Source organism: Terrapene carolina, unplaced genomic scaffold, assembly GCF_002925995.2.
Source record: "Terrapene carolina triunguis isolate 2854851 unplaced genomic scaffold, T_m_triunguis-2.0 Scaffold131, whole genome shotgun sequence".
NCBI classification, from domain to species: domain Eukaryota; kingdom Metazoa; phylum Chordata; order Testudines; family Emydidae; genus Terrapene; species Terrapene triunguis.
Genome location: NW_020664482.1, coordinates 11,480,204 through 11,495,742, shown reverse-complemented (window position 1 = coordinate 11,495,742; position 15,539 = coordinate 11,480,204). Strand labels below are relative to the sequence as shown.

Genomic DNA, 15,539 nt, shown 5'->3' with positions numbered 1-15,539 from the left:
CAGCTCAAGCTCCAATTGCCCATCTTCTTTCTTTGGAGCTAGGGATACCAGAGCCTCTTCAGCAACATCTGTGACATATGCATGCAGAAAGAGATCCAACAGCTATATTTGCATACTCGGGGAATGGGCAAGATTCCCCAAAATTCACTGGTGGTGGCTGCTACTGCTGCTTCAGCTACAACTGGCAGGCAAGCAACCATCTGGCCTTCAAACCAAATACTGAATGATCCTTTTGGCTATCTAGTATAGCTAAAGTCATGTTTCAACGAAAACTTATCTAGAAGCTGATTCCGTGGAGAGAAAAGAGAGGCAGCAGAACCATCTGTGTTTTGTTTTATTTCTTTTAAAAAAAATTTTTTTGAGAGAGAGACTGGGAAAAGAGGCTTCTTTATTTATTACCTGATCAGTCATTTGAGTTTTAATCATTTTTCACAAATCCTATTGATATGAATATTGCTTCTATTGTTGCTACCTTGCAGTTATACACAAACTTTACTTGAGGGGCTTTAAACGCTTTATGAACAGTACACATGTGACGCGGGAATTATTACACCCATTTTACAGAGGGGTAGACAGAAGCACACAGATTTAGTGACTTTCCTACTGCCTCGTGACACTGGCCAATTTTTGGAATAGAACCCAGAATCTTGCAGGGAGGAAGGCCTCTCCTTTAGCAACTAACCCAACATGACTTCCCCTATGACCATTTCTAGTAGCTGCCATCTCACTGTCCATGTGATACCATTCTAAGAACATTTAAATGATGGATAACATAAGAGGTTTATATTGTTACTATCCACTGCACATTTTAGTTCACACGGTAATTTCCCCTCATGCCTCATGGCTATTTTTCCTTATAGTCTTTTACAAGGAACTTTATTAAAAGCTTTTAGCAATAGAATTTTCACAGTTATTTTCCTTCACTGACATCTATGCTTATTTGTCTAACCTCCTCTCTGTATGTTATCCTCAGGTAACCCACTAAGCATTGACTGCAAAGCATTCTTTGGATTCAGTGGAGAATCGGGCCCCATGATCTACTGGATGAGAGGGGAAAAATTCATTGAAGAGCTAGAAGGTCACATTAGAGAAGGGGAAATCAGGTACTGTTTGGAGTATTTATTTTACTGCCAAGAAAATGGTATGGCCCAACAGAGAATGTTTTTAACAGCTTTTTAATTTGAACTGAAAATGATTTTCTTGTCTAAAAAGAGATGGATGGCTGCGAACCAGTGCAACATTAGCTCATTGCTTCTGAATATACTCTAAAGACAGTGTGGCTATCCATGTGTTCTGAGGATATGTCACCAATTTCCCTAGGCTACCGCTGACATGCTTCTGAATGTCCTGGGGGTTGTTTTTGGCCTTTAACTATAATGATATTGTCCACTACATTTGCCCCAAGTGGCTGCTCTTGGGAAATTAATGTTATTTTCAGTATCGATGTTAATCCTAAAGATGGATGGCCACCTGCCAGAGATTTCCACACTGTTTCTCTTCTATTTGCCCAACCAGCATAGAGAATGTACAGTGCACATAACTTAACCAGTGCCTTCTCTAAGCGTTTATGTGTTCCTTTTTGCAGAGAAACAAGTAATCGTGAGGTTTTTGTTTACTCATCTTGGGCCTTTTTTGTTTCATCAGACATTCAGATTGCTGACCATTGCTTGTTGTAAAAGTTTTAAAGAAAAGAATCCTTCATAATATGTGTCTCCGTTAATTTGTATGAGTCCAAATGAACCTCGTAGTTCATGGAGTTTGTACGTAACTATATTCCCTTGTCATCCCTCGTTAATGTTTCCCTGACTAAAAGCTTCTTGAGTAGGACCCACATCTTCATCTATGTTTGCCCAGCTCATGGTGGTGTTCCCAATTCTCCTTGACAAATGATGAATATAAATATTAAAAGAACCCAGGTTCTTTTCACATCTTCCATCTCTCACCTGTTTAAGACCTGTTTAAGACCCATCTTTAACAACAAATTATCAAAGAAATCCAAAATAACGGACCCAAAATTGCCCCTTAGTCACATGTAAGATTCCTCACAAAAAGCAAGAAGGGTTTTTGTTGCACACCACCAATATAAAATTCCAACAAACTGCTGCCTGCATTAATGAGCATTTTAAAAACTCTTCATATGGAAGTTCCTTTATAACAGAATGATTTTGTCACTCCCCCGGAACATCTCTTGATTCCAAACTAAGTCCCCTGTTCTGCCCCAAATTACATGCATGCCTCCTCCACTGACTTCTTTGAGAACTGGATGGGCGTAGAATTTAACCCAGAAGTCGCAATATCTTTCAGTAGAAGGACATTGGGCTAGGTTCCCAGCTGCAGCAGATCTCTGCTCAGTGCCACAGGGGAAGGTGGGAGTCAAAGTTGGCTGCCACGCATCCGTCCACACTTGCCAGAGATTGCTGGAGCCCAGCATGATCTGACCATGTGCCCTCCTGCAGCCCAGCATGCACTCCATTCCGGAGGGCATTAAACTAGCAGTGAGCTCTTATCACAGATTACAATTGGTTTCTTTATCTGTTGGCTTCTCAACTTCTTTGATTGAATCAGAGGTTAAGTTGCATTTGTGTTCCGCTGTCCCATCTAATTGTTCCTCTTAAGTAATTTCACATTTCCCCCCAATTAAAATCCCGGATCGGCGGGTAGAAATCGATCTCTCGGGGATCGATTTATCGCGTCTCATCTAGACGGATAAATCGATCCCCGAATCGACGTGCTAACTCCCACCTCGTCAGGAGGAGTAAGCGCCGTCGACGGGGGAGCCGCGACAGTCGATTTGCCGCCATCCTCACAGCGGGGTAAGTCGAATAGGATACGCTGAATTCACCTACACTATTCACGTAGCTGAATTTGCGTATCTTAAATCGACACCCCCCCTTAGTGTAGACCTAGTATAAACTCAGAGCAATTCAAGAATGTCTTCTCTTCAGTACATCTAACAGCACCATAGATCCCCTCTCGCTTTTATAGACCATGGTCAATGTTGAAAGCTCAGCACTTGCCAATAGCTCCGATGCGGTTATTTTAGGTGCCAGAGTTCACGCTTTTCTTTGATTTGGAAATAACCACAGCAACCACATATATGGTAACTGTTTGCAAAAGTTGACTTTCTCATGGTGACCATGCCCTCTTAATTCAACACTAAACACTGCTGTCATGTTAGCAGCACTGCAAGCCTGCCCATCTCTTCCATCGTCATTGTTATTAATCTTTTCCAAGATAAAAGATATGCAACTGATGCTTAGAAATTGATTAGCGATGGTAGGCCCTGTCTATCTGACACTTGTCCAACCATTCTGCTATTAATGCATCAGCAGGTGTGTCCCTTTAAATGCTGAGATAAACTTGTAGTAACTGGGCATTGATACAATCAGACCAATGAGTCTCCAGGCATTTTTGCGTTGCTAAGAGTCTAAAGCTGTATCTCTACTTTGTATCTTAGAGAAGGTTAGAAGCCCATCCCTTTGCTTTTCAAACTGAATCTGAATCTTCCCTGGCTACTTCAGATATTTTCCTTTACAGAAGATTTAAGCTACTCCCTTCTGTTCTGAAGAGAATGTAATATAGCTGGTGAGGTCTTTTGTACACAGTCAAGTGACACTCCAGAGAATCTATGATATCCATTTCCTCCTATAATATTGATAATTGACGGTGAATTAATCTGTGCTTTTTTAGGAGATCACTACAATGTGTACTCAGATATATTCCTTTTGAAGTCATATCCATGGGACTATTTGCAAGGGTAACGGCTATTCAGCATGGCTAAGGGCTGTAGAACTGGGTCTGGAGTGATTTATCAAGGGGTTGTGAGATGGCATGACAAAGAAGGTGAGGTCTGATCACCGTGAGGTAGTGATTAGCATTGCAGGGGCAAATCAAAGGCGGGATCTTCTTTTTCTAAGTGAGAAGGTCCCGCTCCTACCTCCCTCCCCCTTGAATTAAATTCACCGAAGGATAGAAAACTGTAGGGAAGGGGGTGGGGGATGAGACATTGCCCATGTTCTTCTTGCCCAGGGGTGGGATTTCCACACGGTAATAAAAATGTCATATAAATTGAACCAGTGCTATTAAACAAGGAATAACAGTCTTTCAGCCTGCCTGCAGAGTTGTGAATTGCATCTGATTATCAAAGGAGTTCTCAGTGAATTTCAGTTCTATTCCTTTGCCACAGCCGAGAAATATTGTCCACTATAAATCTTACTTTACAAATTACCCTATCAATTGCTAATATTTTTGTCCTCCCGCGACACCATAAAACAGTTTACAAATCCCTTATAATGCTTGTCTTGGAAAATATATTTGTCTTTTTTTTTCTCCCCACAAGAAGCGTCTCGGTTTTTAAAATGGAAATAATTTAATTCCTATTCAATGCATGAAAAGATGTGAATGGGGACATTTTAAATTGAAAGCCTCATTTTCCCTCACTGATTTATCTCGCTCTCTGCACTCTCGCCCACACAAGTCAATTAGCAGGTGCAAAATGCTCCAAGAATACGTGAAAGCTTCTATTCCACTATGAGAAGTAAGAAAGCAAATTACTACTGCTATTTAGCTAGCATGTTAGGGTGTGTCCGCACTGCAGTCACAGGGTGTGAATGCAGCTCGCGTAGACATGCCTGAGCTAGCATTAATCTAGCTAGCTCGGGACCCGGAGCAGTGAACCACGGCAGCGCACACTTCAGCGTAGGCTAGCCACTCAAGTCATTGGTTCCAGCCCAGGCAGGTTTGTACAGCTTACACTGAATCCCATGCTGCCTCAGTTTCACTGCTCCAAGACCCATTGCAGTAGACAAACCCTTGAGTGCTTTATAGACAAGTAAGAAGATGATGACCCTCCCCTGAAGAGTTTCCAATCTTAAAAGACAATATACAGGCAAAGAACGGGGAATGAGATGGGGAGTGATTAAGCAATGAAGCCCACCATACAGCTTGTTAGTTCAATGGCTTCTGTTTGGAGGTGTCGACATATGTGTCCTTTCATCTACAATCTATCTTTCTTGAGGGAACAACTAGGGTTTTTGTGCCTGTTAGAAGTAGTGGCCCAGATCCTCGGCTATATACGAGAAGTGTACATCACAGGGCGGGAGTTCGCCTACAGATACGGCTGTAGATCACATGTTGATTAATGCAGGCCCTGATCCTGCAAATAGCGTCACCTGTATGTACACTTATGTGTCTAACATCAATGAGAGGGACTGTAATGATCTGTACCTAAGTCATTGTATCTCAAGTTGCTGCATGGGAATTTGGATCCCTGGGTGAGTCAATGGCAAAAATCCCACTGACTTCAATGGGACTGGGGTTTCTCCCTGTGTATATGGATCCCTTTGCAGGTTCAGGGCCTGAGTTTGTTAAAATTCTTCTGTACTTCCCAGAAAACATGGCTCTGTCTATTCACAGGATCAGTTACAAAATGCAGCCATTTAGAGATTGCACATCTTGTAATATTCTGTGTTTGTATGTAACATATTTAAAGGAATTTCTCATGAGCTCTGTTCTGTGGGTAAAAAGCAAATGAAAGGTCTAACCCCATTTGGAGCTTCCTGCAGTTTGCTGCCTTTACCCCAGCCCACCCCAATATTTAAGTGTCTCTTCTCATTTCCATGATTAGATCCCCTTCTACTGAGTTTATTTCTCTGCCATTTTAATTAGCAACAGGATAAGTGACAATGATTCTCAGTCCACATGCAAATCCTTTTTCTTTTTAAGAGAGCTCTTTTTAGATGATTCTGCATTATTTAAGTGTAGGGTGAATGGCTGGGACTTTAATTTTAAATGGCTTTGGAATAATAGTTTATTTTATCATAATTTTGAACTATCTTTATAATTGTCACCGTGTGTAAGATTTGCTCATTATAATAAATCTAAGCCTGGGAAACCCTGAAAACTCATGAAGTGCTTCTGATTAATGCCCCCAGATATCTTCGTTAGCTGTTTTATTCCTTCCCTGCAGCGTGATTTGTGGACCAAAATGGGGAGCATATTGTTTACCAACAGAGAAGAAAGACAGGCCAGGGGTAACTATCTCAACAGATACAAAGAATATTAATAAAGAAAATGGACTTAATTGATTGGACGTGTAATGATTCAGCCAGATGGAATGCAAGCAAAAATTTAAGTCTGCAGGCTGAGCATCTTCTCTCTGGAGATTCCCATTCTGTCCAGAAATGATGCAAATTCAGCTTTTCTTGCAGGACTTCAGCCCTTGCAGTCTGTGCCAGAACCAGGAAATGCAGAAGTACACAAGAATTGAAGATAGTTGTGCAAAAAGAAGCAATTCAAACTTTTCCAAAATTCAAAGATATGCTGGGGGGGAGGGGGCAGTCCTGATTCTCAACGCACTTGTGCAGATACAGTGTAACTAGAGAAAAAGGGGTTCCCTCCAGTATGGTTTCTGAGAGTTTGTCTCAGATCACATAAGGTTTCTTGGTTTTAGAGGCAGAATTGAAAGGGATTAACATACTGTAACTAGGTGGTTTAGAGATGCATTTGAGTCACAAGCTCAATGCACACCCAAACTGTAGGGGTGGTCAGAACCAAGAGGCAAATCCAAATTCTGGACCTGACCCTTGTAAAAGTCAGGATCTGGATCCTGGATCTACCCACCCACAAACTCCAGATCACTATGTTACAGCTGAAACCATCTCTGACTTTGGATCAGATTTTAAAAAGTTGTCCACTCTCATTTGGGCATCAACATTTGTTGCCAGATTTCCCAAAGCGCTCAGCATGCTGAGTGCATGTTTGGTGCTGAGCGCTTTTGAAAATCTGGCCATGTCGCAATGGGAGCTGCCAGATATCTTTACCTGGAGAAAATCTGGCCCCAGGGTGGGTGCCAAGCACTTGAAAATCTGGTCCTGAGCTCTTCTGAAAATCTAGTACTGAGCACAATGGGGTCCCCATCCCAACCTCTACCTGGTTGAAAATTGTCTATCTAAATTGTTTTTCAGTGGGGAAAAACAATGTTGTTGTTTTTTAATTAAGTGAGATACTGTCCGTGGAAAAAAATTTCTTTTCATTGAAAACCTCAAAATCCAAACATTTTTGTTTCAGCCAAAAGTTTTCAGATCTTGTTTTTATGATGAAAAGTCAAAGTTTTCCTTGGCAGGGGTGGGGGGGCTTTTCCAGCTAGCTCTGCAATACAAATGATAAACAAGACTGTCGCTGTTCTTTTGGGCTCCCGGGGGGAAGGGATTTTGTTCTTTGGGAAACTTTAATTTATTTTAAGAGTTGTGATTACAGCACCGGTAGACATACCTGAGCTAGCATTGATCTAGCTGGCTCAGGTGGCAAAGCAGTGAAGCCACTGCTGCATGGGCAAGCCATCCAAGTAAGTCACCAGGATCCCAAGCAGGTTTCTACAGCCCATGCTTCCTTGGCTTCGCGGTTCCAGTACCCGATCTAACTAGATTAAAGATGTGCCCGTAAGCACTTTGCATTCTTATTGCACTGCATTATACACGGTGCATGTAAAACTATACTATAGTCATTACAATACTACATTATTTGTGAGTGCTGTGCAGAGTTCCTGATGCATTTTTCTCACACATTATGCAATAATACACTAAGAGGGCTGAAGTGACTCCGTTGGCTACAGAGCTGATTATGTAGACGCTGCATTTCCTGTTGCGAACTTGTTAGATGTCTTTTACAAGCAGCTGATCAGCACCAGGGCCATCATCAAAACCCATCTGGGTTTGTTTGTATTGGTCGGGTTTGATTTTTACATGCTGCTGCAGGATTGCAGGAACCCAAACCCTTCCCCTTTGTGCCTTAGAACATGTGAAAGACTGAGCCGCAAATCCTTGATCCTCCACGTGGTGTGCCCATAAAAGGGGCAGAGCAGAATCCCACCGATCCCTGGCTTTCCGCAAAGCTGCATACCTGCTTCCGTAGGTTTTCCACCAGAGCACAGTATGCAACCCTGCTTCTGCAGCACAGCCTCATCTTACTCTTCCCTGTGGCCTCATAGCTGTCTTTCCCTATGCATGATTCTCCCATTTTTCCTCCATCTATTGGGGGCCCTTTCCGGTCTCCTCCATGCTGGGTAAGTGGAAGGCAACCTGTGGCCTTTTGTACACTGTGTGGCATATGGTGATCTTTTCATGGGCATCCTGTCCCCATCAGACTAAGAGGAGACATCATTCTTCCTTTCAGACTCCTCAAAGAACATCTTGGAGAGAAAGAAGTGGAATTAACATTAACCTTTGATGCTGTTGGGGAGGCAGACCTGGCTAACTACACCTGCCACGTGGAAAACCGAAATGGACGTAAGCATGCCAGTGTCCTTCTGCGTAAAAAAGGTATTTAACTCTCCCATGCCTTAGAGAATGGAGTGAGATCCTGGCTCCATTGTAGTCAATGGCAAAACTCTCCTTGACTTCAAAGGGCCAGGATTTCTTCCTGTGTGCTTATTGCAGCTAAAATACGTGCGCATTGTGGCATACGTGTACCATTAAGTGTAACATTGTTTTAGAGAACTACTGAGCTCATATTTGGACTCAGTAATTGAGTAATATGGCCCCAGCTCCAATGAAGTCAAAGAAAGAATTTCAATTTAAACCAGCTGCAAATTTGAAAACACACACTATTTAATATTGAAGTTCATTCTTTTCGTATTTCTCCTTTATCATATTTTCACTGATTAAACTGAGCGTTTTAAACAATATAGGTGCATGTTGATTTATTACAGTAACAAGAAGGAAAACACTGCTACAGAGTAGACTGTTCATAGAATCATAGAATATCAGGGTTGGAAGGGACCTCAGGAGGTCATCTAGTCCAACCCCCTGCTCAAAGCAGGACTAATCCCCAACTAAATCATCCCAGCCAGGGCTTTGTCAAGCCGGGCCTTAAAAACCTCTAAGGATGGAGATTCCACCACCTCCGTAAGTAACCCATTTCAGTGCTTCACCACCCTCCTAGTGAAATAGTGTTTCCTAATATCCAACCTAGACCTCCCCCGCTGCAACTTGAGACCATTGCTTCTTGTTCTGTCATCCATTACATCCAATCGATTGTTAATCCATTACCATTGTGTTTAACTTTACCATGATATTTGCAGGATTCCCTGTGCTGAGAATGGCAAATATTGCAAGTGCCATGATATTTTTAATACCGTTGGTTGTAGAAGAAACATCCAAATTAGTATTATCTTTTAAGAAACTCTGTGGTTTAGAACAAACCATTATCTTATACAAAATGTAAACAGTATCTCATTAGAATCCTTCCCATGTTGTTAATTTCAACATCCTCTCTCATTTGTAATTAGGGTGACATTTAGAGGGAAAGACTCCGTCGGCCTTTCCCCGCTGCCTCCCCTCTGCCAGAACCTTTCACTGACACGTAGAGCTACACACAGCAGTGTGGACACAGCTTGCGTTTCACTGCCATGTATAGCTACACATACCCAACATGTGTGGTGTAGACGTAGCCTTATGGAGATCCCCATTCAGTCTAAAATGAAGCATTCCAACAGGTACCAAAGCTATGAAATTGTATCTATTGGAAAAGCAAAACTGAGAAGGCACAGGAAGCTCACAAAAGGGTAACAAATTGGGTGCATTGCTACTATTACTCTTGGTTGTAAATGCATTTACCAGAAAAGTAAAGTTCTTTTTATATGTGCACCTGGAAGTTTCCATATAAAGATTGCTAAAGCAGTGTTTTGTTTCCTTTACTGAACATTTAGGATGCACAAGGAATAGTAAGAAAATTTGAGGCATTTCAGAATGCTAGTGACGCTACCTAAGAAATATTGCTGAGTACAGAATTTGGAAGTTGGAAAGGACCACTTTTCAGTTATTCTATCATCTCCCCTTGCACTGTGACTGGATACATTTCATATTCTCCCTAGAGTACCACCAGTAGTTGAATTTCAAGTCTTGCCTTGAATATCCCCATTGGTGGCAATTTCAGAGTGATTTTTGGCTGCTTGTCCCATTGTCTAATTGTCTGCATATTTATAAAGTTCTAATATTTAACCTAAATTTCCTTGTTGTGCCCTAAACTAATCACTTCTTATCCTATCCTAATTGCCCTTTGTCTCCATGTATGGACTTGTAAAGTACCCACAGACCTGTGAATATTAATCATGGTGCTCCAACTATAATATTAAGGATCAAAAAGAAAGTCAAACTTTAATTGCTGAATGGAGTTTCTGGATTTAGGCACTGATCCCTTAAAGAGCATGCTTAACAAGGAAACTAAAGCCAAGGAAATTGGTCACGTGCTTAGATTAAACGTGTCCTTAAGTCCTTTGCTGGATCGGTGTTTTAATTGTCTTGCAAACAGGAAGGTTCGTTTCAAAGGGTAAAAAACACAGCTGTCCCTAGGCATCAAGAAACATTGGTATTATATCCACACAGTAATGGTGTTTTGTCTAGTTATTTAGGATTCAGTGTCATCCAGAGTGGGGCAATTTTGCCTACAAATTAAACAACTACAGCTTTACATGGACAACTTTACATGGAATCCAGTCTGATTGTCCCACTTATGAAAACAAAGACACGGGTGTGTTCCTGAGCCATGAATACCACAGTCTATTCTCTGTCACACATTTCTTCACTGGTGTCTTTCAAAGACACTTTATTATTTGCTTTGATATATTTTAAAATGTATTTTCCACACAGTCTTTGCCCCCACGCTGCCTGAGTATGCCTGTTACTTGGGAGTCCATAGGTTATGCAGTCCTCATTCACCTACCAGCAGCTTCCCTCAGTAAATAACAAGGAAATAGCTTAGAATTCCCTTTAGATGACTTTGAAAACAGTCCATGGCTTTTCTGACAAAAAAAAAAATCTAAGTGCACTACAAAATGTACTTCTTATAACAGAAATAACTTGTCAGGAGCTGCTGAGTCGAATCAATCAGTGGCCCGAGTTGAAAGACGCAGTAGGCTATTCAATGAAAGGATATACTGCAACAATATCAGCTCAACACTTATTTTCAAGAACGTCCACTTCACATCAGACATAAAGGAAACAAATTTTGTATTTGATGTCATCATTAGCCATGAAGGAACCTTGTGAGGTACACTGAGCTATTGGTTATTGGGTATTTCTAGTTCTCTTAGCATTTGAACCAGCTCAGTGCTCCAAATAATATACCATGGATTAATCTTTTTCATTATTTTAAATACGAAATATTCTTTGCACCTTTTCCCTTTACTGATTTTCCCTTGTATAATAGCATAAGAGCCAGATTCTTAGATGCTTCATGCTCTACAATGCCTTGCTCCACAAGTTATCCCATTGACTTTAATGGGACTACTCAAGGAGAAAGGAACTACTCATTGTGACTTGGGGCCTGAATGAAATATATCTGAATGTATTTTTTGGTTTTGATAGAAGTAATGGGCTAGACTGCAAACTACACCAAGATTGGAGACAGTGCAGCTCACGGGAAAAGGTCTCGAAGGCCTCGTCTACACTGCAGGAGGGGATCAATCTAAGTTACGCAACTTCAGCTACGTGACTAACTGGTGTACGTGAATAACGTAGCTGAAGTCGACGTACTTAGATCTACTTACCACGGTGTCTTCACTGTGGTAAGTTGACAGCTGATGTTTCCCCGTCGACTCCACCTACACTTCTTGCTCCGGTGGAGTACGGAGTCGACAGGAGAGCGCTCGGCGGTCAATTTATCGCATCTAGACTAGATGCGATAAATCGACCCCCGCTGGATCAATCGTTGCCCGTTGATCCAGCGCATAATGTAGACATGCCCTAATAAGTCTGGGCCAGTCAAGCATGGAAACAGCCAGCCAAAGGGACTGCTGGGCCACCCCACATCCTACCTCTTACATATCAGTTAAGCAGAGGGGGAGAGTGGGTGGCATAGAACCAGCTACACAGGCAGGGCTGAGTATGTTTATATTTAGCCTATTCTCAACCCCATATTAGTGGAAGATAGTGACAAACTGGGGCGAGTTCAGAGGAGAGGAAGAAAAATAATAAGGAAGTGAGATGGGCTAAGTTATGAGGAAAGATTAAAACATGTATAGCTTGGATATTTAGAGTGGTCTATGGGAGGTACAAGTTGGGCTAATGGAATGTAATTAAGAAAGACAAAATTTTGGATGAGTGTAGAGCTATCAGACTATGGAGTAGTCTCCCAAGGGTAGTTGTGCTACTTCCATCATGCAGGACTTTTAAAACGAGCACTGAGAAATGCAGAGTGACTTTTTCCTTCTCGTACTTCTGTGGGACTATGCTTTCTTGCTGGAGAGATCTTGCAGATTGGAAATTGAAACTGAAATTGAAAATAAGTTGAGGGCATCTGATGGTTAATTACTAAAACATGAAGCATTGCTAAATGAAACTAAGCCCAAAATGTGCCCACCTGATGTTCTCTTTTCAACCTGGAGATGACATCAGTGGCATAATGGTACATTTTCTTAGCATCTAAGTTTTTGTAAACTTTATGCTTCTAAACTTTATGTCTTGTATCATCCTAGTTTTTTGCTTTATGTCTCTTCGAACTATATTTGTCAAAGTTGTAAATATCTGCACTGACATCTTGTGTAAAGTAATCTGGGCTGTTGGTGATAGCTGTGTCAGCTTGTCTTCTTGTAAGTTTTATGGGTGGATGAACTGCAAAGCAAGGCTGAGTAGTTCTAGTGTCTATTCTATGTTTGAGAGGACACTTCAGTCTGATAATGGGCACCTCCAGTGCTACAGATTTAGTTATTGTAAGTCATTCCAACTTTTGTCATTGGTTTGTCAGTGACCGGCAGAGCTCCGGGGACCTGGGTTCTATTACCAGCTCAGCCACTGGCCTGGGGTCGCTTCGCCAGTCTGTGCCTCAGTTTCCTCATCTGTAAATGGGGACAAAGACTCTTACCTCCTTTGTAAAGTGCTTTGAGATCCATTTATGAAATGTGCCCTATATAAATATCATCATATTAGCATTTTCCTGGTGCAACATCAGCTGTAATCTATAAATGTTTACGCCAGGCTCCACTTGTATGGCTCCAAACCCTGGTAGTTTCGCATTATACCATTTCCTGAAGGCCAGCATATTTGGGCTCTGTTAGACCAGAGTACTGAGATGATTAAAGAGACAAGGACTCTCCACAGAAAACAATCCTGCCCATGGCCTACAGACATACACAGGAACTGTTAGGATTGGCTGTAGAGATGATACAAACAGTTGTTATGGCTTACAGAGAGAAGGACTCAAATCTTTGTAGGTCTCTATAGATCCATCTTAGTTATCATAAATCAATGGGCCCTTATTGTCCACAGTGTTAAACCTGGGTGGGGGCAAGAGGGAGGGGATTATGTTTGACACCGAATATACAATAGAACATAATGGATCTTTCAGCTTTGTCCATTGAACAGCACAGAGGAAGGTAAAATTAAGAGCAAAAGTGAAGAGAATGATTAATTTATTTTCCAAAAAGGGAAAATCTTTATCTCAATAAATTCTCCAGTACTTTCCTGATGTCACTCTTCCATGTAAACAATCACTGTCATTCTTACAAGGATGTTCTGTGGTTGTAAATGGCAGATGAGATTGTTCCTGTGTCCACAATGGGAGTGCCCGGCTGATATTGACCGATCAGTCCTGGTTGAAAACTTTGAATTTCTATTCCATGGGAAATTCTGATATTTCAAAATATTCTTTCATCTCGATTTGGAACAAAAAGTTGAAATTTCAGAATTTTCTGTGAAATGAAAAAAAATTTTTTGGCAAACATCAAAAAGACCTTATTGAAGAGCTGCATTTCAATAAGGCTACACTGCTTGGTTTTGACTTTGTCTTATCTAATAGTATAGTATATTTGTTATAGTATATCGATGAAGAAACAATAAAGTCGAAACAAAGCACTTTGATAATTTTTTGTCAAAAATTTGGACGATGTCAATATGTTCCTGTGAAATGTTTTGATTTCATCAAATCGCCATTTTCCCATGGAAAGCTGTTCCATCGGAAAGTTTTCAGCCAGCTCTAGTCTCTTTTAAGATATAGCACATACTAAGCAAAAGTTTGAGAACTCCCATCTTATGCACATTGGTGCCTTTAGTATCCATCACACACACACAAAAAATGGCACTTAGCTGTGTCATGTACATCCCTGGCTTCCCATTGGCCATTAACACTTGACATGAACATTATGTTGTGCACTCTAGAGGCTAGAACAGGGGTTCTCAAACTGGGGGTCGGGACCCCTTGGGGGTCACGAGGCTATTACATGGGGGGTTGCGAGCTGTCAGCCTCCACCCCAAACCCTGTTTTGCCTCCAGCATTTATAATGGTGTTAAATATATTAAAACGTGTTTTTAATTTATAAGAGGGGTCGCACTCAGAGGCTTGCTATGTGAAAGGGGTCACCAGTAAAACAGTTTGAGAACCACTGGGCTAGAACAATTCTCAAATGAGTTAGCCAAAGCCTTGGCCTACCAGATAAAATCAAGTCACCTGCTGACTTTATACATATAAAAGTTTTGTTTGGTTTTCTTTGGGTAACTAGAGTCTCCTAAATAACAGTGAAGTACATCTAGTATAATTACTCTTACAGGCCATGTACAGTATTTGGCGCATTGTGCCAAAACAGAAGATACAATTATCCTCTGCAAGCTATCTAGAGACTGATTAATACTCTGTGTAAATTCACTGCATAATTCCCTTGTCGAAGAGTTATGACTGTAGCCTCAAATGAATTTTAGATGGCAATTGTAGACTGGCAGTAGAAGGAGTGAATAGGTAAAGTATAATAATAGTTAATGAACTGAAAATTAGGTAGACTTAATTTTATAATGGCAATAAAGAGAAGCTGCTCAGTTGTACATGGAATTGCACACTGAATTGGTGCAATTAAAGCTTGGAAGGATCATAACCGGTCTGTCTTTTTCTGCTTATTCTAGATTTGATCTACAAAATAGAGCTTGCCGGAGGATTGGGAGCTATCCTTCTCCTGCTTATTTTGCTTGTGACTATCTATAAATGCTACAACATAGAGTTAATGCTATTCTACAGACAGAATTTTGGAGGTGATGAATCTATGGATGGTAAGTAGTCTCTCAGGGAAACTGACTATAAGCCCAAAAAAGATATCATGGGCCCAGTGCTGAGGGACCTTAATTTTAATTGAAGCCAAGAGGTGCCTAAAGTCAATTGAAATTGAAGGTATTTAGCACCTTGAAGGATAAGGCCCAAAAATCCTATTCCAAAATCCACTGAAATTAATTGGATTTCTATTGACTTCAATGAGCAGGCAATAAAGGAATTGTTCTGAAGCCTCTTTTATAATCCTTTTCTTGAGGACAAAGTGTGAATGGATTCCTCAGAAGAATTCAGTTAGGTGAAAATCAGTTCTGACCCATCCTCAGATTTCTTAAATTCCATTCATGTTTCCCAGCATCACACCCAATAAGAACAGTCACCAGTAAAGTATCAGAGGGGTAGCCGTGTTAGTCTGAATCTGTAAAAAGCAACAGAGGGTCCTGTGGCACCTTTAAGACTAACAGAAGTATTGGGAGCATAAGCTTTCGTGGGTAAGAACCTCACTTCTTCAGATG

The 15,539-nt window shown here is 41.1% G+C and overlaps 1 protein-coding gene across 1 annotated transcript in view; it reads left to right on the top strand.

Annotated features, from left to right (window-relative positions):
- Positions 1-15,539, top strand: part of IL1RAPL2 (interleukin 1 receptor accessory protein like 2) — a 514,527-nt gene that overhangs the window by 482,517 nt on the left and 16,471 nt on the right. The window contains exons 6-8 of the mRNA XM_026653029.1: positions 974-1,103; positions 8,173-8,318; positions 14,886-15,029. Of these exons, the coding sequence (XP_026508814.1) occupies positions 974-1,103; positions 8,173-8,318; positions 14,886-15,029 (420 nt within the window). The remainder of the gene's footprint in view (positions 1-973; positions 1,104-8,172; positions 8,319-14,885; positions 15,030-15,539) is intronic.